The 25,812-nt window shown below is 46.8% G+C and overlaps 1 protein-coding gene across 1 annotated transcript in view; it reads right to left on the bottom strand.

Moving 5' to 3' along the window:
- The window catches only part of LOC142304170 (peptidyl-prolyl cis-trans isomerase-like), a 45,501-nt gene that overhangs the window by 7,293 nt on the left and 12,396 nt on the right, over nucleotides 1-25,812 (bottom strand). Inside the window, exons 2-3 of the mRNA XM_075346273.1 lie at nucleotides 8,363-8,393; nucleotides 2,063-2,151 (exon numbers count right to left, since the gene is read on the bottom strand). Of these exons, the coding sequence (XP_075202388.1) occupies nucleotides 2,063-2,151; nucleotides 8,363-8,393 (120 nt within the window). The remainder of the gene's footprint in view (nucleotides 1-2,062; nucleotides 2,152-8,362; nucleotides 8,394-25,812) is intronic.

Genomic DNA, 25,812 nt, shown 5'->3' with positions numbered 1-25,812 from the left:
GGACCCCTGGGCAGATGCAGGAGGCGAGTGCCTCCACATCCAATCAAGGGGTGCGGTGGAGATGCTGGAAGCTAGTTGTTGCAGTGGCAGTCAGAGAGAGTGGATGGAGGAAGCCAGTCTGAAGTGAAGACGCAAGAGAGTGGACATATTAGTCAGAACCTGCACGTGTAGTGGCTGTTTGCGGTTGCCACACAGTCAGCCTGAAAGACACCTCAGGAAGAAGCGAGGCACTTGAGTACAGGGACTCCTGGTAGACCAGACATGCACGGGGAACAGGTCCCTAGAGCCAGACATCCATTTACTGGTCTGCTAAAACCTGCCGGTGAGGGCACTCCAGGTGTCTCACCAACCAATACACAGTCCGCAGTGTCCGCAGCAATGAGGGGGCCCATAAGTGAGATAGAGCCAGGAGCCATCTTTACTTGGTCCACGCTGCCAGCAAACGGGCCAGAAAGGGGAGAAAAGGCAGTTGCGACTTCCCTGGATGAATCCCATATACTTCAAGTCGGGGGTTATCCGAAACAAGAAGTGCTAGGAAGGCGAGCTAACAGTCATCCCTATACCAGCCTGAAGGATACCTGGTTCTCCCTGCGGTTTATCTCAGCATCGCCCGGGTACCACTTGTCGCAGTTGAAAGTGAGTAAACACCAGTTGCAAGGCATTTCTGGACTGAGACTGAGTTATTCTGCGACCTGTTGTTCCACACACACACCCGACCCCTGGGGCCAGCCTCACTCTCGAGAGGCCACACCATCTAACTGCAGATCCCATCAGCCCCAGACGCTCGTTAAAACTGCAGTGGCGGTCACCTCTAACCCTGACCGCAAACCGAGAGTGGCGTCATGACTCAGAACTACATAACCGGACATACCTATTGCCAGAGAAGATCCCTAAGAGCAATCCCTGCGGCGTACCTGGAGGTGGAGCGGTGTCCCTGAGGCGACCACTGCGCCAGGGCTCTTCAGCTACAGGGTACTGCAGCTGAGTTAAGGAGCAGTATCTATCTGGGGTAAGTGACAGGTGGTTTGCCAGTGTTCACACCAGACACATTACACATGCAGTTAGGTGCCTTCCCCACAGGGGGGTGTGGACTGGGGTGGACAGGGAGAGTTGACCATCCAGTAGCATGGGACTTCCCGGTCACCAGGACAACCACTGGGGAGCGGGTGCCACATTGGGTATAAGAGGAGGTAGCCATGACACATAGTGAGCCTCCTGAAGGGACGTCCCATGAGACTAGACTGGGTGCAGGAGAGCACCAGTGCTGGTGGGACACACACAGCTTATCTTGCCGTTGTGGAGTTTGGGGCTTGAGAGCTGGAGCTCAGCCCAGGTTCCTTCTGCCAGTCGCTGGATAGCTAGGACAAACAGGACATTTACACTGACGCCGGTAACAGCCTGGAATTTGCATCGGATAACCAGAGACTTACCAGCAGTGAACCAGTACGCTCTCGGGCAATCTCCTAACCAGTGAGTAAAACACCTGAGCCGGAGCTCTTGCCTCATTTCCATTATTTACCAGCGACACTGTCCCGTGCTCTGGCGCCCACGGCCCACTACCAGCCAGCCGGCCATCCTCCCGGGGCACCCACTCCGCTTATGGGGAGTGACTTCATCTTGGTTGTAATCAACATCGACCCCCGGTGAGAAGAACCCTGCAGCAGCGGCTCCCTACCTGGCTGCACACCACAGGTGGCGTCACGACAAAAACTATTATTATCCTTGTAAATATCCCTTTTTAAAAGCGACCCCCAGGGTTACGGAACAGGGCACCAGCCACTACACCCGTGACTCTTCCCCCCAGTTAAACCAGGTCCGGGACCGAGTACCCCATAGCCCTGGGGCAAGACAGGCTTTTCTGGGCTGCACAGGCACCAACACTCAGTCCATTATTGCTATACACTTTGGACACCGGCTGGTCTCATACTAGGTAAAGGTCGTAACTCTTTACTGAATCATTTTTAGCAGAGTGTAAATAGCAAATTGTGTTCACACTTATGATCTGTGAAATGTGTGTAATATGTAATGGTGAGACAACCACTTTTACACCCCAGTTACTTACCTGGCACATGAAGTTAGGGATGATGCGGTGGAAAGTGCAGCCCTTGTATCCAAAGCCAACTTCACCTGTGCAGAGTTTAAGGAAATTTTCTGCAAACAGGAAAGAAAATGAACGATCCATTTAAAAGTTTAGAATAAATTACTTTTCCAGGGAAAAACACGCCAACATGGTAATACATGGTATATACAGTGGTGTTCATAAGTCCTGCATAGGCATAGGATAAATTGATTTTTCAAGTTTTAAACGTTTTCTGTCGAATATCTTCGATGCTAATATGACATATTATATATGGTTTTGCTCAGAAAACAATTTTGCATTCTCTCCCTGTAATATTTTTAGCTTTTGAAGCAGTTTTGCCTGAAATTATTGCAACAATATGGGAATTGAAAGCACAACTAAATATTGTACAGCTTCAGATCCAAAATTAGCCAATCACAGATGAGGTTTTTGTGACCAATCATAACCTGGATATGGCAGCCAATCACATTCCATTCCATTGCATCACATCTGCTGCTTAGTTTGTTTGTTTTATCTGTAGGTCTAGCTAGTGAATCATACTGTAGAGCTTTATGATGGGAGCCTTCAGATTTTTGTCAGGGGAGGATCGTGTGCGAGTTGTGGTGCTACATGAAGAGGGTTATACTGGCCCCCAGATCGCAAGGAAGGTCGGCTGTAATCAGAGGACAGTTGTAAGAATTTTGCAGAAACATAAGTAGCTTGGAATTACCCAGGACAGGCCCAAATGTCGGCCCAGAAAGTCAACTAAAAGGGAGGATAGAGTACTGATAAGAACATCCCTTGCCAATGGAAAGCTCACCTCTCCTCCGCTTCTGCGAGAATGGCAAGAAAAGTGCAATATTGAGGTAGCAACATCACCTGTTAGGAAGAGATGTTTGGAAGCAGGATTGAGAGGGTGCAAGGCCCGAAAGAAGCCATTGATGACAGCCATACAAAGACAAATGTGAAAACTGTGGGCATTAAAATATTCAAAATGGAGGAAGGAGGAGTGGGAAAAAGTGCTATTTAGTGATGAAAGCACTTTTTGCATTTTAGGAAATGATGGCAAGTCTTATGTGAGAAGGTTTCCACATGAAGAGTACAAGCCAGAGTGTTTGAGCTTTTCTGTGACACATCCGATGAAAGTAATGGTCTGGGGCTGTATGGCAGCCATGGTGTTGGAAGGCTTCATATTGTGGAGGGTATGGTTAATGCAAAAAAATACATGGACATCCTTAATAAGAAAATGCTGCCTTCTGCTCAACGCCTGTTTTCAGGGGATTATATCTTCCAGGATGATATTGCTCCTTGTCACAGAGCTAAGACAGTAACGGAATGGAAAAAAAAGAACAAGGTGGCTACTACTCACTGGCCAGCCCAGTCCCCGGACCTCAACCCAGTTGAAAATTTGTGGCACAAGGTATCAATAGAGATATCTAAAAAAAACAGCCAAGGACCAAGAGAGAGTTGATTGAGGCTCTGATACAGGCCTGGAACCACATCATCACTCGTGAACATCTGCAGAAGCTTGTTCACTCAATGCCACAGAGATGCAAGTTTTTGCTCAAGAGCAAAGGCTGGCCAATAAAGTATTAGACGCTAAAGATGCACTCAAAAGGCCCGAATCAGGACTCTGAATTACATAAAAAATAATAAATCTTAAAAAGTAAAATTTAAGTCTGTGTGAACTTGCATTGGAAGGTAATGAACTTAGAAACATGTTCACCATTCTACACACTGTACTGGTGTAGGTATGGTTATGCTGTAAAAGAAAATATCAAAAATGCACATACCATAACAATTTATACACTTGGGACATTCAAAAATGAGTATGGCATACAATGAGGGATTACAAAAACATATATGTTCCACCAGTTTCACTGTAGAGATGCAGAAGTATGAAATATATAGTTTTCTTTAAGCCTATGCAGGACTTATGAACACCACTGTACATTGTGTGTTTTGTCTGAGCACATCAGCTTAGCCCTTAACACATACTGTAGATAGGTTAACTGGTTTTCAAAGAAAATGGCTTTAGTGTTAGGTATTGGGATTAGGATCTTTATTGTGGACAGTGAATGTGAATGATAACCAGCTCTGCATTGGGCGGCACAATATATTAGTGTCAGATAGGCAAGCAGGGATATATAATATACAGGCCAAGTCATTAAAATTGGAAGCACCAGGGTAGGATTAGTACCATCGTTGCAGCTTGTTATCACCTTTTAATAAAACTGCATGCAAAGTGGTCTTAGTAAAAACCAATAGATATTGGTACACACTCCAATCCCTGGACAATGTGAAGAGCTCCAATACTTTCCTTTAGGCCCCCTTCACACTTCCGTGAAAAACACACACGTGTGTTACGGGCCGTTTTTCGGGTCCATATCCCGTTTTTGTGTCCGTTTTTATGGTCCGTGTGGCATCTGTGTGAATTGCGTATGCTAGCCGTGTTTGTGTGTAGAACGTCCGTGTGTGCGTGTGGAATTAACATGTATGTGTACGGGGAATGTCCGTGTGGAATGTCCGTGTGTGTGATGCACAATGTCGTTTATAAATGTCGGCTGACAGCAGACAGAGTTGCGCGATGAGAATGAACTCGGGTGAACTTCACCCGACTTCATCCTCATACCGCGGCTCTGTCTGTGTCGAGTACTGATTAGCGGTCACCTGTGAAGGATTCACCGGTGACCGCTAATCCCCCGAGTGACTGAAGTTTCCCCCCCTTTCTCATACTCACCGATCCCCGATCCCCGGCGCAGCGCTGCACGGCATTCACACTGCTGCGGCAGCTTTTACTATTTTGAAAAAGCCGGCCGCTCATTAAACAATCTCGTATTCCCTGCTTTCCCCGCCCACCGGCGCCTATGATTGGTTTCAGTGAGACACGCCCCCACGCTGAGTGACAGGTGTCTCACTGCACCCAATCACAGCAGCCAGTAGGCGTGTCTATACTGTGCAGTAAAATAAATAAATAATTAAAAAAACCGGCGTGCGGTCCCCCCCAATTTTAACGCCAGCCAGATAAAGCCATACGGCTGAAGGCTGGTATTCTCAGGATGGGGAGCTCCACGTTATGGGGGGCCCCCCACCCTAACAATATCAGTCAGCAGCCGCCCAGAATTGCCGCATACATTAGATGCGACAGTTCTGGGACTGTACCCGGCTCTTCCCGATTTGCCCTGGTGCTTTGGCAAATCGGGGTAATAAGGAGTTAATGGCAGCCCATAGCTGCCACTAAATCCTAGATTAATCATGTCAGGCGTCTCCCCGAGATACCTTCCATGATTAATCTGTAAGTTACAGTAAATAAACACACACACCTGAAAAATCCTTTATTATAAAGAAAAAACACAAACATATACCCTGGATCAACAATTTAATCAGCCCGAAAAAGCCCTCCATGTCCGGCGGAATCAAGGATGGTCCAGCGTCGCATCCAGCTCTGCTGCATGGAGGTGGCAGGAGCTGCAGCACACACCGCCGCTTTTGACAGCTCCACGCGGCAAATGAAGAGTGCCGCACGATCAGCTGAGCTCTCACTGAGGTTACCCGCTGTCAACACTGGATCCAGTGACAGCGGGTAACCTCAGTGACAGCTCAGCCGATCGCGCGGCTCTCTTCATTAGCTGCGTGGAGGTGACAGGATCGGCTGTGTGTGCTGCAGCTCCTGTCACCTCCATGCAGCAGAGCTGGAAGCGACGCTGGAGCATCCTGGATTACGCCGGACATGGAGGGCTTTTTCGGGCTGATTAAATTGTTGAACCAGGGTATATGTTTGTGTTTTTTCTTTATAATAAAGGATTTTTTCGGGTGTGTGTGTTTATTTACTGTAATTTACAGATTAATCATGAAAGGAATCTCGGGGAGACGCCTGACATGATTAATCTAGGATTTAGTGGCAGCTATGGGCTGCCATTAACTCCTTATTACCCCGATTTGCCAAAGCACCAGGGCAAATCGGGAAGAGCCGGGTACAGTCCCAGAACTGTCGCATCTAATGTATGCGGCAATTCTGGGCGGCTGCTGACTGATATTGTTAGGGTGGGGGGCTCCCCATAACGTGGAGCTCCCCATCCTGAGAATACCAGCCTTCAGCCGTATGGCTTTATCTGGCTGGCGTTAAAATTGGGGGGGGACCGCACGCCGTTTTTTTTAATTATTTATTTATTTATTTTACTGCACAGTATAGACACGCCCACCAGCTGCTGTGATTGGGTGCAGTGAGACACCTGTCACTCAGCTTGGGGGCGTGTCTCACTGCAACCAATCATAGGCGCCGGTGGGCGGGGAAAGCAGGGAATACGAGATTGTTTAATGAGCGGCCGGCTTTTTCAACATAGTAAAAGCCGCCGCAGCAGTGTGAATGCCGTGCAGCGCCGCGCCGGTGATCGGGGAACGGTAAGTATGAGAGAGAGGGGGAAACTGACCGACAGACTGTGAGAGAGGGACAGACAGACAGAGAGACCGACAGAGAGACAGAGAGACCGACCGACGGACTCAGGGAGATTGCCGACATAAACAGAAATAGAAAGAATGGCCGACATCACTAGAAATAAAAACACCAAACGGACACGGACTATAGGTAGATGCATACGTGTTTACTAACGTGTGTGCACATACCCATAGACTTTCATTGTGTCCACGTGTGCGTGCTCCGTGCCGATAACGGACATGCATCCGTGCAAAACGCAAACACATACGGATCACGGACACGCACACACGGACATAATGAAATAACGCACGTGTGACCACAATCATAGATTAACATTGGTGCATGTTTGTCCGTGTCTCCGGTATATACGGAAACGGAACAAACACGCACGTGTTTCACGGACGTGTGAAGGGGGCCTTAGAGAGGATCAAAAAGATTTGTAGGTTCCTGGTCAGTAGCTACCTTGTTAATCCATGGCCACCAGACCAGAGCCCTGCAAACCTCCTCCTATCATATAGAACCCCATGTGCCTCTTCTGATTAGTAGGCCCAGAGTGATGTCATACTGTCATGCGGTGTTCAGGTCCAGACTCATTAGGTGTCACGGTGGCGTCAGGCTTTGTTCACACTGCAGAGCCTGACAGGTTCCTAGTTGTTCAACCAGAACTGGACGTCGGCTGTTTAATGTTCCTCAGTCCTGCAAGAGTTAATTCCTGATGACCTGGGGAACTGTGCTAGGAGCTCAGGTTGCCAATTGCCAATCAAAGTCATCTACTTCCTATATAAGATCCTGTATCTCACTACTCAGTGCCGATTATAGCTTCAGCTTTAGCTCCAAGTGATACCTGTCATGTTAGTGAACCTGTTGATGCTGATCTTTGCTGCAATATTGAGTGATGTGAACGTTTCACTGTTGAATGTAACCTCTTTACCTTTTTCTTTGCACCCCTATACACATATTGTCTCTCCTGTGTGTTTTGAGTGCTGTGTGTACGGGTTTCCCTTCTCCCTTGTCAGTGTCAGTTTGTTGGGTTTCGTTAGTGGGTTTCCAGCCCACCCCGAGGGTGGTGGAGAGGGGGAGTAAGATCAGGGCTCAGACAGGAGTCAGGGTCACGCTAGGGGCTCGGACCTGGTTACCATAAAGCATACCTCCAAGATAAGGGACATTGCAAGGACTCGAGTCTGAGGGCCGGTCTAGAGGCCCCTGACCTGTCATTACATACTCTGTAATATTTACATGCGTAATGCCACAATGATGACATTATGCCAGGAATATGAATCAGAAGAGGTACCAGGCTCTGTTCCAAAGCTACAGATGTGGCCACTGGACTAGGGTCCTGCAAATTCTTTCGAACATTTTGATTTACCTTTATGGCCAAAGCCTTCTAAACCTCCAAATAATAATAACATATAAACATGACTCAGATCTGAACTTTGTTATTGGATTGGGCTAAAAATTGTCTGGCCATCTATGACTATTACACAGGATAGGTGATAAATGTATAGTTTGTGAGAATTGACTTTTGGGACCCCAATGGTCTCAAAGTCCTCTGTGTGTGACCACCAATCCATTTACTTCTATGGGGCTACTGCAGTAGAGTACGTGTTTGATCACTGCTCCCATATATAGTGAACGAAGTGGTGGGCATACATATACACTACCACTTCTTCGACATGGGAGTATATTAACCCCCATTCAATCTTGAGGCTGGTGGGAGTCCGACCACTGGGGTCATACATTTAATTACCTGTGTATAGGAGATAAATGTATTGTACATAGCTGTAATCAGAACATGTACTTATATACAACCAACACACTAAGAAATGCTTTCCTATATCATTGATCTTAAACCTAAATTTGCCTTTTACCTGCAGTCTTGGGCACTACATCAAACCGGAGCTAAGGAGAAATAGGACACAGATTAGTCCAACACATTATATAGAGTATGTGCAGATTTATCACTGAACTACAGAAACCATTACTTCACGCCTTCTTCTCGTCTCTACAGTAAAGATTTTCAGAAAAGCGGATGCATATTACTCAATTCTTGTTGTATAGTGTGCAGATACTATTTTTACCACTTAGATATCTTATAGATACCTACCAAAAGGCCCACTGTCCCATGGCAGTGATTTATTAGAGGGTATTCCAGTTTCAGTAAAACATAGAGTAAAAGTCTCAGAAGTTTGGATACACCTGTTCGTGCAATGATTTTCCTTTTTTTTATTGGATGTGAACATTGTAAATTCAGCCTGAAGGCAGCAAAACTAGGACATATGTGGAAATACGGAGTAAAGAAATATGTATCAAACAACCTTAGATTCCTCAAAATGTTCCCCTTTTACCCTGATGACAGCATTATCCTATGGTCACACAAGCATATAAAAAAAATTGGACCAATTTGCATCCAGAAAAGTGGAACTTTTTTTTTCACTTGTCATCCATGCGTTGTCTCTGTGCTGTTCATATCTTTCATAGCTTTGTTTTTTTCTCGCACCCATCTAATTTTGGAGTGAAATTGCAGCATGCTGCATTTTTTTTTCACATACAGATTCTGCAAATTAAAAAAAATGGTCATCAGCACTACCCCACTGAATAACTTTGGCCCCAATGCTATCCAATAAAAATTGGATAGCGCTCATCTAATTTATACGGTGGTAAAAGTGAGCTCTTACACATTCTCTGAAGCAGTTTCAACAGTTAGTCACCTAAAAGGGGTTCCAATAAGCAGGCCCGCCTCATTACCGGCCTTCAGAATACAGTCATATGAAAAAGTTTGGGCACCCCTATTAATGTTAACCTTTTTTCTTTATAACAATTTGGGTTTTTGCAACAGCTATTTCAGTTTCATATATCTAATAACTGATGGACTCAGTAATATTTCTGTATTGAAATGAGGTTTATTGTACTAACAGAAAATGTGCAATCAGCATTTAAACAAAATGTGACCGATGCAAAAGTATGGGCACCCTTATTAATATCTTGATTTGAACACTCCTAACTACTTTTTACTGACTTACTAAAGCACTAAATTGGTTTTGTAAGCTCATTTAGCTTTGAACTTCATAGGCAGGTGTATCCAATCATGAGAAAAGGTATTTAAGGTGGCCACTTGCAAGTTGTTCTCCTATTTGAATCTCCTATGAAGAGTGGCATCATGGGCTCCTCAAAACAACTCTCAAATGATCTGAAAACAAAGATTATTCAACATAGTTGTTCAGGGGAAGGATACAAAAAGTTGTCTCAGAGATTTAAACTGTCAGTTTCCACTGTGAGGAACATTGTAAGGAAATGGAAGAACACAGGTACAGTTCTTGTTAACGCCCAGAAGTGGCAGGCCAAGAAAAATATCACAAAGGCAGAGAAGAAGAATGGTGAGAACAGTCAAGGACAATCCACAGACCACCTCCAAAGATCTGCAGCATTATCTTGCTGCAGATGGTGTCAATGTGCATCGGTCAACAATACAGCGCACATTGCACAAATAGAAGCTGTATGGGAGAGTGATGCGAAAGAAGCCGTTTCTGCAAGCACACCACAAACAGAGTCACCTGAGGTATGCAAAAGCACATTTGGACAAGCCAGTTACATTTTGGAAGAAGGTCCTGTGGACTGATGAAACAAAGATTGAGTTGTTTGGTCATACAAAAAGGCGTTATGCATGGAGGCAAAAAAACACGGCATTCCAAGAAAAGCACTTGCTACCCACAGTAAAATTTGGTGGAGGTTCCATCATGCTTTGGGGCTGTGTGGCTAATGCCAGCACCGGGAATCTTGTTAAAGTTGAGGGTCGCATGGATTCAACTCAGTATCAGCAGATTCTTGACAATAATGTGCAAGAATCATTGACGAAGTTGAAGTTACGCAGGGGATGGATATTTCAGCAAGACAATGATCCAAAACACCGCTCCAAATCTACTCAGGCATTCATGCAGAGGAACAATTACAATGTTCTGGAATGGCCATCCCAGTCCCCAGACCTGAATATCATTGAAAATCTGTGGGATGATTTGAAGCGTGCTGTCCATGCTCGGCGACCATCAAACTTAACTGAACTGGAATTGTTTTGTAAACAGGAATGGTCAAATATACCTTCATCCAGGAACTCATTAAAAGCTACAGGAAGTGACTAGAGGCTGTTATTTTTGCAAAAGGAGGATCTACAAAATATTAATGTCACTTTTATGTTGAGGTGCCCATACTTTTGCACTGGTCAAATTTTGTTTAAATGCAATTGCACATTTTCTGTTAGTACAATAAACCTCATTTCAATCCAGAAATATTACTGAGTCCATCAGTTATTAGATATATGAAACTGAAATAGCTGCTGCAAAATCCAAATTGTTATAAAAAAAAAGGTTAACATTAATAGGGGTGCCCAAACTTTTTCATATGACTGTATGTTTGTGACCACAGGTGTGTTTTGCAGAGGCTATTCCACAACTGTTTTAAAACTGTAGGAGGGAAAAAAGCGCAATAGGGTCTTACCCGGTATGAGGGTAGACAGACAAGACAAAGAAGCACTCACCTGGTGAGGTTGTGCCAGTCACAACCCCTTATGATAGCCTGTGAGTGCCCGGTGGTTTAGCTGCAGCCCCGGGAGAGGAATTTTGTATCACACAGGTAGAAGAGAAGACTGGGTTTATGCCGTGCTAAAAACCACTGATGCGTGTAAATTAAAAGATTTCCTTTTTATTTGACAGTTCTTACGCGTTTCAGAGACATCTGTCTCCTTCCTCAGGAAAAGAAATCATATTCAATATATTTGAATATGATTTATTTTCCTGAGGAAGGAGACAGATGTATCTGAAACGCGTAGGAACTATCAAATAAAAAGGAAATCTTTTAATTTACACGCATCAGTGGTTTTTAGTGCGGCATAAACCCAGTCTTCTGTTCTACCTGTGTGATACAACTGTTTTAAGGCAGAATATGCCAAAAACCACTTAACTAAGTACAGAGAAATGATACTTTATCATTACTTTAAGACATAAAGGTCAGTCAGTCAATCCAGAACCTTGAAGGTATCCTCAAGCACAGTTATGAAACTTGTCTCTCGTGATGATAAAACTGTTTCTCATTAGGAACAGAAAGGAAGACAAAGAATTACCTCTGCTGCAGAGGATAAGTTCATTAGAGTTATAGTCTTAATACCACTATCAGAAAACTTAAATTGTCAGCACCATAGATAACAGCCCTCGTACATGATGCCCAGACATCAAGTAGCAGATACATTTCAACATCAGCTGTCAAGAGGAGACTGCAAAAAGCAGGTCTAATGGTTGAATGGCTGCAGAGAAGCCATTACTGAGAACATGGAAACAAGAAGAGTCTTGTTTAGGCCAAGCAATACAAGACTGGACATTTGTTGAGTGGAAATCTGTACTGTGGTCTGATGAGTCAAAATTTGAGATTTTTGGTACCAATCATCATGTTTTTGTGAGAAGTAGAAATGATAATTGGATGGTTTCAACTTGTGTGGTAACCACCATGAAGAATGCAGAGGAAGGTGTGACGGTGTGCGGGGTTCTTTGCTAGTGAAACTTTCGTCACCATACATGTATGGCAGATGTCGTGAAGGGGATAATTCTGCACACAGTGTACAGACCAGTAAGATAACGTCCTGCCTGCATAGTACAAATCACATAGCAGTAGTACCACTGTTCTCATATAGAGCGGACACAATAGGCCTGATTTTTTAAACTGTCAAACAGAGCAGCAACTGTCATGGTTCTCTCTCTGCTATAGGAGTTTAGTGTCATGTTCGGGTTTGAGTCTCACTTTCCCCTGTGAGACTCTGCTATTTAAATGTGTTTTAATTTCCTTTGGCAGTTATAGGGTTAATGGCAGTGTTCCTGAACAGCAAGCAGGCCAATTACCATTCCAGGTGTTTCCAGTTTGGGACCACTCCCAGTCCCTTTATATACTCTCCACTACCAGCAGAGGGTGCCGGTTATTCTTGATTCACTAGGATTCTGGTCTTGTTGGAAGCAGGAGCTGCTGTTACCCCCTGCCGTAGTTACTGTGGTGGCTGCAGTTTTGGTTCAGACTACAGAATTCTGTTGTTGTTTTTCCCTGTCTGTCTTCCTTTCCTGGTGTGTTGTTCTAGTGCAGCGGTGGGGCTAGCGTCTTTTACCTGCCCACTCCTTAGCCAGCACTATTGTAGGGTCATCTGAGGGCTTCAGGTTCTGGCTCTGCAACATGTGAGGAACCTCTATAGGGACTGGCTAGGAGTGCAGGTACAGCGGTAGGTAAGAGGAGGAGGTGCCCATCTTCCCTCTCACTAGCGCTAGAGCCCACCTTTGTTAAAGTGTCCCCAGCGTACTCCTTGTATTGTCGTGGTGTTTTCCCCGTTTAAGTTGTGTGTTTGGCCTCATGCTGGATTCTCTCTAGTCCATTCGTGACATAATAACTGTCTCCTACCTTTTGGACTGATCATTTTTTCTTTTTTTTTTTCTAAAGAGCCGGAACCTGAAACCCTGAGATGACCCTTAAATAGTCCCTGGCTAAGGAGTGGGCAGGTGAAGGATGCTAGCCCCACCGTTGCACTGAAACAACACACCAGGAAAGGAAGACAGACAGGGTAAAACGCTACAACAGAATGCTGCAGTTTGAACCAAGACTGCAGCCATCACAGCAACTACGGCAGAGGGAAACAGCAGCTCCTTCTTCTTCAAAGACCAGAATCCTAATGAATCAAGAATAACCAGCACCCTCTGCTGGTAGCGGAGGGTATATAAAGGGACTGGGAGTGATCCCAAACTGGAAGCACCTTGTATGGTTATTGGCCTGCTTGCTGTCAAGGAATACTGCCTTCAAGTGCCAAAGGAAAGGAAAACATGTTTAAATACCAGAGTCTCACAGAAGGAAGTGAGACTCAGACCCAAAACCTGTCACTAAGCTCCTATAGCAGAGAGAGAACCGTGACAGCAACCAATCACAGCTCAGAATTCATTTTACTAGAGTAGACTACAAAATGAAAGCTGCTCTATGATTGGTTGCTATGGGCAGCAAAGATAGTTTTGGAATTTCTACACCCAAATCATAGGTGCATGGGAGGACATACCGGGGGGGCTGGGAGAGTGTAGCAGAGTGGGGAGGGGGAGTCACGCAGCTTTATCAGGGGTCTTGCCCAGAAACAGGGGTCTCCAATAGGGCAGCAGTGAAGGAAGGCAGTCTGGTATAGCATGTTATGAGTAAGATTTGTATAGGTTCGAAACGCGTGAACCTTATCTGCTGCCTTCCTGGGACTTGTACTTGTAAGATATATGCACTGAATGTCTTGACTTGTACATGTTTATATATATATATATATATATATATATAAAAACAAGTTTTAGCAATCTTCTCCCTGCCAATGCCATATTCTGGGTGTCTTGCGTTGTCAGACGCTCGCACATCTTGCAGTGCGGCGTTCTGCTCCCACACACGGTGATGTCATAACTCCGCCCGCTGACAGCGTCGTGCCATAGCAGCAGCATCCCTGGGGTGACAGACGGCAGCGTGCTCGGCCTACATCCTGCAGTAAGCGAAGAGGCAGCCACCTGCTCGCTGCAGAGATATTTCACGCTGTCGTCCTTTATTTCATTATATTCTCTTGTATTCTGCAGCCCTACACACGGTGCTTTCACCCACACCAGTCCCTGTCCCCAGTGTGGCTAACAAACCAGTCTTATAGGATGCCAAATGACCCATCAGTATGTCTTTGACCTGTAGGTAAAACTCGAACATCATGAGAACATATGCCACCGAGACCTAGATGCACACGGCTGGATGGGGCAGCTATTGTTTAACCCCTAATCTGCTAGTAACAATAATCCTGGGCTTGTAATGAGGCATGCTTCGGGCAGTAGGAGTTTAAAGCGGCTCCAATGCGGCTGTCTGAGGATTAGTCAGATTTGGAACGTAATTCCTTTGTCCCTCATTTTAATCAGTTGACGTCTGCTCCTATATCATTGTGCTTCTTGTTTGATACCTATATGGAGCATACACTAACAACAGAACGCTGGTCCTGAAATCTTCTGTACGTCTATATCCTTTATTAGAGCTACATTATTATTTTCATCACCATAGACAATTTCAATATCATATGGGGCTCATCTACAAAATCTGTCAGTGTGGAAGGGGTTGCTAATTCTTACCTTAAAATTGACTGATCAGGGATGAGGTGAGTATACCGTCGGGAGTGAGATGAGTATACTGGTTGGAGATGAGTTGAGTATACCGGCTGGAGGTGAGTTGAGTATACCGGTCGGAGGTGAGATGAGTATACCGGTTGGGGGTGAGATGAGTATACCGGTTGGGAGTGAGATGAGTATACCAATCAGGGGTGAGGTGACTATAAAGGTCAGGATTGAGGTGAGGAGACCCTATCAGGGGTGAGGTGAGTATACCGATCTGGCTTAGATGAGCATACCAGTTGGGGTATGATGAGTATACCTGTCTTGGATGAGATGAGTATACCAGTTCGGGGTGAGGTGAGTATACCAGTCAGGGGTAAGGCAAGTATGCTGATCAGGGGTGAGGTGAGTATACTGGTCACGGGTGAGGCGAGTATACCGGTCAGGGGTGAGGTGAGTGTACCGAACGGGGGTGAGAAGAGTGTACCGGTTGAGGGTGAGGCAAGTGTACCGATCGGGGGTAAGGCGAGTATACCGATAGAGAGTGAAGCAAGCATATCGGTTGGGAATGAGGTAAATATAATATATTTTGTTTTTTTAACCTCTCTATTTAATATCCTGTGGCGTCTCAGGGCTTTTACCAGCAATTCGATTCCGTGAATTTGAGTGAATCTTACTAATTGAACTGAGAAATTCTCTCATCCCTATTTACTACACTTTCATGTAGTCGTAAAGTAATACCATATGTCACATATTCCTGCTGCTTTATGAGACATTTTATGAGACAAGTCCCCCCTCCCCCTCCTCCTCATATGTGTGTACAGGACACAACTATTTTACATCTATATACCTTATATTATAGACTACATAAGCAGAGAGGACACATTTAGATAAAAGAGAAGCGTCTCAGATTCCTATCCTCGGGAGCTTACAGTTTATTAGCGACGTGTAACTGATAGCAGAGGTGGAGGTATCACGCAGCTCACACTGACATGACTTTCATCCTTGAAAAGAACGTATTTCCATTATTTCAGGGCTTAACCATCCACTGGGACATCCCCGATAAAGGATGGAATTTATTTGTCTTCTGTAGCGTTATAGGATTTAAGGCGCTGGCATCATCTTCATGACACATATGACTTTGTGTTAAGTGCATGCCGCTATGGATCACTGGAGCTGACGCTGCTACTATTATTAGATAATGCAAAGGTATTTACAAAGACCCTTCTGATTTGGGCAGTGTGTGGCCTAGAATCCCATACTTTTCATGCCGTGTATATGTTTCATATATGGATATTTATATCTTGTGATTTATGATATCGTATAAACTTGTGTTCTCTGTATCTGCAGAGCTATGATCGCTTTAAGGGTAGGATTCCACTTGCGAGAGACTCACGCGTATCTCGCATCGCACTACCCGGGATGGCCTGCCTCTCTCCTGATAGGAGCGGGTCAGCTGCATGTATTTATATATAGCTGGGACGTTCCCGTCGAGAAAGAGGCAGGCCATCCCAGTTGATGTGATGCGAGATACGCGCGAGTCTCTCGCAAGTGGAATCCTACCCTAATAGATAAAAACTGTGGGGAAACAGAGCGCAGCAGACCATGGGGTGATACCTTTATAAAAAAAATATATATTACATCCAGGGCATATGCTCACCTGAGCAAGTTGTGTAGGCTCAACTCCTGTGAAAGCTCAATAATGGTTCCTCCTGCCCCGTCCCGGGAGATGAATTTCACCAGGAAAAGACAATTCACGGTTTTGGGCTGTGCTACCAAAATAAACATTCTTGATTCAATGATAAAGAAGCCATTTTTATTCCACAAGGCATTTCCATGCTGGTGTCATGGGTCCCGTTACATGTTGCGACGTTCCAGCGATCCCGACAACTATACGACCTGGTCAGGATCGCTGGTACGTCGCTACATGGTCGCTAGTGAGCTGGCAAAAAGGCAGATCTAATTAACGACGCAGCAATGATACGGCGATCTGTATAATGACCTTGGCGGTCGTTGGGATCCTGTCACACAGCAGCTATTCTGAACCTCAGACCTCGATAGAGGCGTAGTGTTTCCACCCAGGCGTGCCAACGAGGTCGCTTGTCATTGTTATGGCGTCAAACACAGCAATGCATGCTGCCCAGTGGGACACCAATGATCAAAAAATGAACCAGGACATTCAGGTACGATCGGCGATATCGCAGCGGGGGGCAGGTCGCTGCTATGTGTCACATGTAGCGAGGTCGCTGTTGCGTCCCAAAACCTGTGGCGTGTCAGCGATCTTGCTAACAACATCGCTATGTGTAACGGGGCCTTATGATAAGGTAACTAGGAGTAGGGGCGCCTAGACTGGCCCTCAGACTAGGGACCCTAAACTGTCCCTTGTTACAGAGGTACACCAGATGATGGCAAAGTCTGGACCACCAACGTAGCTCTGACTCTGACAGCTTAGCTCTAACTCCCCTCCCAGGAAGGGCTGGGACAGGAGTATTGAGTGCCACAAATACCAGACAGGGGGAAACCAAGACTCAAACTCACTGCAAGCACACACAGAGGTATAAACAATACTTGTTCAGGAAAAAATAAAGGAGAGGGAGGATATAAACAAACAACAAGGATATTTCCTCTGTACACCAAATAGCATACAACAGCTCATCAATAACTGGATCACCACACACAAAGACCGGCATCGCTGGAGCAAAGCTAGAGCTATAATCAGCATGATAAACCAAGTTCTACCATCTTTTAAAGGACAGAGGCAGCTGTGACAGATCTTCAGCAACCTGTGACACTAGCAGGAAATCCCAAGCCAGCAAGAATTAACTCCTGCTAGACCGATCACCAGTGAGCACAAAACCAGTCGACGCCTGGCTCTGACAGCGTAACTAAACAGCACCAGGTGTCATGTCCGTTTCTGCAGTGTGAACAGAGTCTGAAAATGCCAAGGCACCTGATGAGATTAGAACAGAACACCGCATGAAAGCTGGACTGGCGTCTTTCTCTAGTGTGAGGTACAGTTGGTTGTTATGTGACGCCCTGGCACAGCCAGGTTGTCACAGAAAGAGTTAATCCTCCTTGGTAATCTGATCTCACACCCGTGCAGCCAGACAAGCCACAGCCCCAGTGAAAGAGAAAAGCAGAGGAGAGGGGAGGGGCTGGAGCAGAGAGTGTGTGGAGGGCAGACAGGACAGAAGTCTGGAGTTTAGCTCCCAGGCTGGGAGTGAAGCGTTCTCCAAAAGGGCCGGGGCAGGCCGTAGTGAGGAAGGGGCCAGAACAGGTAGCCGGAGCAGGGCGGTGGCCCCTCGGTACCTGGGTACCCGGATCACTACAGGGGAGTAGATTCCCCGTTCCCGGCTGAGGAGGAAGAGAGAGGAGAAAAAGGCACTTGGCTGCAGGGAAGGAACAACAAGGGCTGCTGCACCGTGTGTGGGACACTAACACCCCCCGTACCGGAGGCCGCGGACACCGGCAATTCTTAGTTCACCAGTGACTCCGTGTGACTTTCTTGTGAGTACACCCGTGCCCTCGGGCACCGCACTGCAGCACTGCGCCCTGTTCCCTGCTTACCCTATCACCGGGCCCCGGGACAACCAACCCCCTACCCACGGAGGGGAGAAATAACATCTAGCTGCCCCATACCATCACTCCCGGGATCCCCGTCCAAAGCAGCGGTGGTGTTCCAACCTCACCACAACCGTGGGTGGCGTCACGGACAATCTCCCTTAACAAAACCCCTTTTACTGTGGAGCCTGGGATCACAGACCGGGTCATGCTACCGTGATACCCACAGAAGTGACTCTGTGGCCCGGATCTGAGTACCCCTGGTCCCCGGGCGAAACATTTGGCGTCACGAACAGGATAGAACCCATCCAGTTACCTGGAGGAAGTGCGCCTTATTCTGGACTGTCAGCGGTGATCCGCTGCAAAAATCTTGAAAGTCGCCATCTTTGCCGCCATTTTTGGGCGCGAAAATCTCCCGCCCAACGCCTTCTTCCCCAAGCGGTGGGCGCGAAAAAGAGGCTCCGCCCCCTGAGAACGCGGGCGGAAGTGAAGCTCCGGAGGACCGGAAGCGAAAGGGAAACTTTAAAAGTTGCTGGAAGGACTGCTCCCGAGTACCAAGGGGGAGCAGGAAGAAGGAACCGCAGCTTATGTGACAAGGACTGTAAAGGCAGGGACGCCAGGACTCTGCCAGCATTTGGTTCCTGGAGAGGCCGCTGCAGCGATGCACTGACCCGTTACCCCTGTTACCGGTAGCGGAGCCCGCAGCGCCTGTTGGGGAGGACCCAGACCTGGGGTCCCCAGGTCTCACCTTTGTCACCGCCCTGCCACCGGCCCCGGCAGTCCGCCCGGCCGCGACGGAGATGACGACGGCTCCGGCAGTCCGCCCGGCCGCAACGGCAGCGAAGTTCCGGTCCCGTTGACCAATCTGGAACCGTTCCTTGACTGGGGTCAAGGGGTGCTGCCTGGGTTTTAGGGGCAGCACCAAGGCTAGGTTGTTTGGGTGTGTGACTAAAGGACCCGTTATGTTGACATTATTAAAAGTGTTTTTGTTGTTGCAACGTTGAAGCAATGTGCATCCCGCTGTGGGAAGATTGAAAATGTTCCAAATGTTTTATCCTTTTTCCAGTTTTAATAAATGTTGGTGCCTCGACGGCCCGAGGACGGGCCGTGTTTTACCAAGGGGGTGTGTGACGCCCTGGCACAGCCAGGTTGTCACAGAAAGAGTTAATCCTCCTTGGTAATCTGATCTCACACCGGTGCAGCCAGACAAGCCACAGCCCCAGTGAAAGAGAAAAGCAGAGGAGAGGGGAGGGGCTGGAGCAGAGAGTGTGTGGAGGGCAGACAGGACAGAAGTCTGGAGTTTAGCTCCCAGGCTGGGAGTGAAGCGTTCTCCAAAAGGGCCGGGGCAGGCCGTAGTGAGGAAGGGGCCAGAACAGGTAGCCGGAGCAGGGCGGTGGCCCCTCGGTACCTGGGTACCCGGATCACTACAGGGGAGTAGATTCCCCGTTCCCGGCTGAGGAGGAAGAGAGAGGAGAAAAAGGCACTTGGCTGCAGGGAAGGAACAACAAGGGCTGCTGCACCGTGTGTGGGACACTAACACCCCCCGTACCGGAGGCCGCGGACACCGGCAATTCTTAGTTCACCAGTGACTCCGTGTGACTTTCTTGTGAGTACACCCGTGCCCTCGGGCACCGCACTGCAGCACTGCGCCCTGTTCCCTGCTTACCCTATCACCGGGCCCCGGGACAACCAACCCCCTACCCACGGAGGGGAGAAATAACATCTAGCTGCCCCATACCATCACTCCCGGGATCCCCGTCCAAAGCAGCGGTGGTGTTCCAACCTCACCACAACCGTGGGTGGCGTCACGGACAATCTCCCTTAACAAAACCCCTTTTACTGTGGAGCCTGGGATCACAGACCGGGTCATGCTACCGTGATACCCACAGAAGTGACTCTGTGGCCCGGATCTGAGTACCCCTGGTCCCCGGGCGAAACATTTGGCGTCACGAACAGGATAGAACCCATCCAGTTACCTGGAGGAAGTGCGCCTTATTCTGGACTGTCAGCGGTGATCCGCTGCAAAAATCTTGAAAGTCGCCATCTTTGCCGCCATTTTTGGGCGCGAAAATCTCCCGCCCAACGCCTTCTTCCCCAAGCGGTGGGCGCGAAAAAGAGGCTCCGCCCCCTGAGAACGCGGGCGGAAGTGAAGCTCCGGAGGACCGGAAGCGAAAGGGAAACTTTAAAAGTTGCTGGAAGGACTGCTCCCGAGTACCAAGGGGGAGCAGGAAGAAGGAACCGCAGCTTATGTGACAAGGACTGTAAAGGCAGGGACGCCAGGACTCTGCCAGCATTTGGTTCCTGGAGAGGCCGCTGCAGCGATGCACCGACCCGTTACCCCTGTTACCGGTAGCGGAGCCCGCAGCGCCTGTTGGGGAGGACCCAGACCTGGGGTCCCCAGGTCTCACCTTTGTCACCGCCCTGCCACCGGCCCCGGCAGTCCGCCCGGCCGCGACGGAGATGACGACGGCTCCGGCAGTCCGCCCGGCCGCAACGGCAGCGAAGTTCCGGTCCCGTTGACCAATCTGGAACCGTTCCTGGACTGGGGTCAAGGGGTGCTGCCTGGGTTTTAGGGGCAGCACCAAGGCTAGGTTGTTTGGGTGGGTGACTAAAGGACCCGTTATGTTGACATTATTAAAAGTGTTTTTGTTGTTGCAACGTTGAAGCAATGTGCATCCCGCTGTGGGAAGATTGAAAATGTTCCAAATGTTTTATCCTTTTTCCAGTTTTAATAAATGTTGGTGCCTCGACGGCCCGAGGACGGGCCGTGTTTTACCAAGGGGGTGTGTGACGCCCTGGCACAGCCAGGTTGTCACAGAAAGAGTTAATCCTCCTTGGTAATCTGATCTCACACCGGTGCAGCCAGACAAGCCACAGCCCCAGTGAAAGAGAAAAGCAGAGGAGAGGGGAGGGGCTGGAGCAGAGAGTGTGTGGAGGGCAGACAGGACAGAAGTCTGGAGTTTAGCTCCCAGGCTGGGAGTGAAGCGTTCTCCAAAAGGGCCGGGGCAGGCCGTAGTGAGGAAGGGGCCAGAACAGGTAGCCGGAGCAGGGCGGTGGCCCCTCGGTACCTGGGTACCCGGATCACTACAGGGGAGTAGATTCCCCGTTCCCGGCTGAGGAGGAAGAGAGAGGAGAAAAAGGCACTTGGCTGCAGGGAAGGAACAACAAGGGCTGCTGCACCGTGTGTGGGACACTAACACCCCCCGTACCGGAGGCCGCGGACACCGGCAATTCTTAGTTCACCAGTGACTCCGTGTGACTTTCTTGTGAGTAAACCCGTGCCCTCGGGCACCGCACTGCAGCACTGCGCCCTGTTCCCTGCTTACCCTATCACCGGGCCCCGGGACAACCAACCCCCTACCCACGGAGGGGAGAAATAACATCTAGCTGCCCCATACCATCGCTCCCGGGATCCCCGTCCAAAGCAGCGGTGGTGTTCCAACCTCACCACAACCGTGGGTGGCGTAACGGACAATCTCCCTTAACAAAACCCCTTTTACTGTGGAGCCTGGGATCACAGACCGGGTCACGCTACCGTGATACCCACAGAAGTGACTCTGTGGCCCGGATCTGAGTACCCCTGGTCCCCGGGCGAAACAGTTACACTTGGGAAAGACGCCAGCCCAGCACGGAAATGTATTGTTGAATAAAAAACACTTCTCTATATTGGATCAAGGATTTTTGTTTCTATAGCGTAGCCCAAAAACGTGAATTGTCTTTTACTTCATGGTCACTTGATTGCCTTACTTCCTAAGCAAGTATCAGCAGAGTTGTCAACTTGAATTTCTATTTTTTTCAGGACAGCTGATCAAAATATTACAGACAAAAATGATTTTTTTCTTACAGACATATTGGAAATCTATAATACAACATTAAGGCTAAAATTGAGACATCAATGTAACTGTCCACAGGTCTCCTGACCGAATTCATAGGAATTTATGAGGCTGTCAAGATCAGGTCAGGAAACCCACAGCCAGTCCATGCATCACAGCTTACAGTTAGGTCCAGAAATATTTGGACAGTGACACAAGTTTTGTTATTTTAGCTGTTTACAAAAACATGTTCAGAAATACAATTATATATATAATATGGGCTGAAAGTGCACACTCCCAGCTGCAATATGAGAGTTTTCACATCCAAATCGGAGAAAGGGTTTAGGAGTCATAGCTCTGTAATGCATAGCCTCCTCTTTTTCAAGGGACCAAAAGTAATTGGACAAGGGACTCTAAGGGCTGCAATTAACTCTGAAGGCGTCTCCCTCGTTAACCTGTAATCAATGAAGTAGTTAAAAGGTCTGGGGTTGATTACAGGTGTGTGGTTTTGCATTTGGAAGCTGTTGCTGTGACCAGACAACATGCGGTCTAAGGAACTCTCAATTGAGGTGAAGCAGAACATCCTGAGGCTGAAAAAAAAGAAAAAATCCATCAGAGAGATAGCAGACATGCTTGGAGTAGCAAAATCAACAGTCGGGTACATTCTGAGAAAAAAAGGAATTGACTGGTGAGCTTGGGAACTCAAAAAGGCCTTGGCGTCCACGGATGACAACAGTGGTGGATGATCGCCGCATACTTTCTTTGGTGAAGAAGAACCCGTTCACAACATCAACTGAAGTCCAGAACACTCTCAGTGAAGTAGGTGTATCTGTCTCTAAGTCAACAGTAAAGAGAAGACTTCATGAAAGTAAATACAAAGGGTTCACATCTAGATGCAAACCATTCATCAATTCCAAAAATAGACAGGCCAGAGTTAAATTTGCTGAAAAACACCTCATGAAGCCAGCTCAGTTCTGGAAAAGTATTCTATGGACAGATGAGACAAAGATCAACCTGTACCAGAATGATGGGAAGAAAAAAGTTTGGAGAAGAAAGGGAACGGCACATGATCCAAGGCACACCACATCCTCTGTAAAACATGGTGGAGGCAACGTGATGGCATGGGCATGTTTATTGATGACATAACAGCAGACAAGAGTAGCTGGATGAATTCTGAAGTGTACCGGGATATACTTTCAGCCCAGATTCAGCCAAATGCCGCAAAGTTGATCGGACGGCGCTTCATAGTACAGATGGACAACGACCCCAAGCATACAGCCAAAGCTACCCAGGAGTTCATGAGTGCAAAAAAGTGGAACATTCTGCAATGGCCAAGTCAATCACCAGATCTTAACCCAATTGAGAATGCATTTCACTTGCTCAAATCCAGACTTAAGACGGAAAGACCCTCAAACAAGCAAGACCTGAAGGCTGTGGCTGTAAAGGCCTGGCAAAGCATTAAGAAGGAGGAAACCCAGCGTTTGGTGATGTCCATGGGTTCCAGACTTAAGGCAGTGATTGCCTCCAAAGGATTCCCAACAAAATATTGAAAATAAAAATATTTTGTTTGGGTTTGGTTTATTTGTCCAATTACTTTTGACCTCCTAAAATGTGGAGTGTTTGTAAAGAAATGTGTACAATTCCTACAATTTCTATCAGATATTTTTGTTCAAACCTTCAAATTAAACGTTACAATCTGCACTTGAATTCTGTTGTAGAGGTTTCATTTCAAATCCAATGTGGTGGCATGCAGAGCCCAACTCGCGAAAATTGTGTCACTGTCCAAATATTTCTGGACCTAACTGTATATTCTCTCACGCAAAAAAAATCTGCCCGATTATGTTAATGACACGCCGCTCAACTTCTCATCAGAGTTTGAACCAAGTGTCGGTTTACTGTGATCTGATCTATCGCATGCAAGAATCAGATCACTGGTTTGGAGAAGATGGAGAACTTAATTTCTCCATCTTCTCCATTGCCTGTGTTGGCGTTAATCGGACTGCACTTAGATGACATCTGAGTGCAGCCGGTGGTTTGTACTCACCCATAGACTTGAATGGGTGTGCGCCGTACAATATAAGCTGCCAATTGCAGTATGCTGCGGGGGCTTTTTTTTTTATCATGCTGAGAAAAAAAAATTGCTGGTGGGTACTGCCTAATAGTATAATGTTGGGCCAAGTGCTATCCGACAAAACATTGGATAGCACTTGGCCATGTTATATGTTCCTGTGAGTGAGACCTTAGAGTTGGGTGGGTCAATTTGCAGCACTCCGATCCATCGACAAGGTGGGTTGTTTCTGGCCGCTGGATGAGAAGTTCGCAAATCTCTTACCTTTCAGGATTCAGGAGCAGCTATAGAGTAGCCATGATGGCACAACGTTACCTGTGCCATGACACCACAATAGATTATACTGCGTCATCCTAGCTATTCAAGATCCACACCAGATAGGGATACTGGAAGGTAAGAGTTTCGCAAGGTTCCCGTCTAGCGGACAGAGATTGCTGACCTAGCTAATATACTGGAGTCTAGTGAATCGATCTGCCGAGCGCTAATCATGGCCCGTACATGAACCATGTTACATGGTGTGAGAGAATACAAGTAATTTTGTATTGTATAGAAACCATGTGGTCTTATAACTGAATAATGTCATAGCATTCAGCTTATACTGATGGACGGGGAAGTTTCACATTTCTGCTCACACCCCTGCGGATCTTATTGGTGAATGGTAATTTCTTTGTGTGAGGTACTATATAAACTGATCACATGATGTTATAAATCAGAAACTCTCAGTACACCATGCTAGACTATACGGCATTATTTTCTCCAGGTGCTTGTAAAACAAATCTTATTAATTTGGAGTTCCAATGGTATTAGAAGCAGAGTATTTTGCTCACAATGGCGTCTGAATTCAAACTAAAATTGTAGGTGATAGATGTCTTTAGACAGTACCCAGTATTTCTTATACAAAGACATCAGTCACATTCACTGTAAAATGATGATGATACCTAGTCATAATAATCTGTACAAGTTTTTCCAGCTTCAAAGAGAATCTTGTATGCATTCATTATTTATTTTTTTACAAAGGAAAAAGCGCTCTATTTTTAAGGACAGTCGAGGACTTTGGAGTACATCCTATTCATGATGATAACTGTTTTCATATTCTTCAAGATTGTTAAAAATAATTGCTGATTGCATATGCCCACACGCTTCTGCAATATTAATGATCTGCTAGAAAACTGCAGATATTTTTATGGCTGTGCAGTTTTTGTCTGTGTCTCAGCCACCCAGTAGTGTGTTCATAGCCTTATGATCTGTTGGGTTCTTCAGTACAGATAACTTATCATCCATCTACAGGATAGGTGATAACATATAGATCGGCAGGGGTCCGATCTCTGGGATCTGCACCAATCGGCAGAATGGGGCACTTTTATCCCTGTTAGGGTATGTGCGCACAACAAATTTTAAACAGTGTCTTATTGGCATCGCTTTTGCAATAGTCACGCATCAGGAAAATGACAGCTGTTTTTTTTCCTGAAACATCTTCTTTGGCCTCTTTTACGATGGGCTTTTTTCCTTATTATTTCATATATAAGATAGCGGTGGCCACCAGAAAACTGGTGGACCGATCATTACTCTTAGCTGCTATACGACTTTTGAAGCTGTTACTAAAAGTTAAAAAAAGGTGGAACAGATACACAGCTAATAGATTTGACATTTCTTGGCATATTACCATTCTTTATGGCATTTTGTGGCACATTTTCAGCAGGGTTCCAGGAGGAATCTGCCCAAAAAAGATGTTGTGTGCACATACTCTTAGAATGGAG

Source organism: Anomaloglossus baeobatrachus, chromosome 4, assembly GCF_048569485.1.
Source record: "Anomaloglossus baeobatrachus isolate aAnoBae1 chromosome 4, aAnoBae1.hap1, whole genome shotgun sequence".
Taxonomy (NCBI): domain Eukaryota; kingdom Metazoa; phylum Chordata; class Amphibia; order Anura; family Aromobatidae; genus Anomaloglossus; species Anomaloglossus baeobatrachus.
The sequence above is the reverse complement of the archived record's forward strand: the minus strand, read 5'-3'. Positions and strand labels throughout refer to the sequence as shown.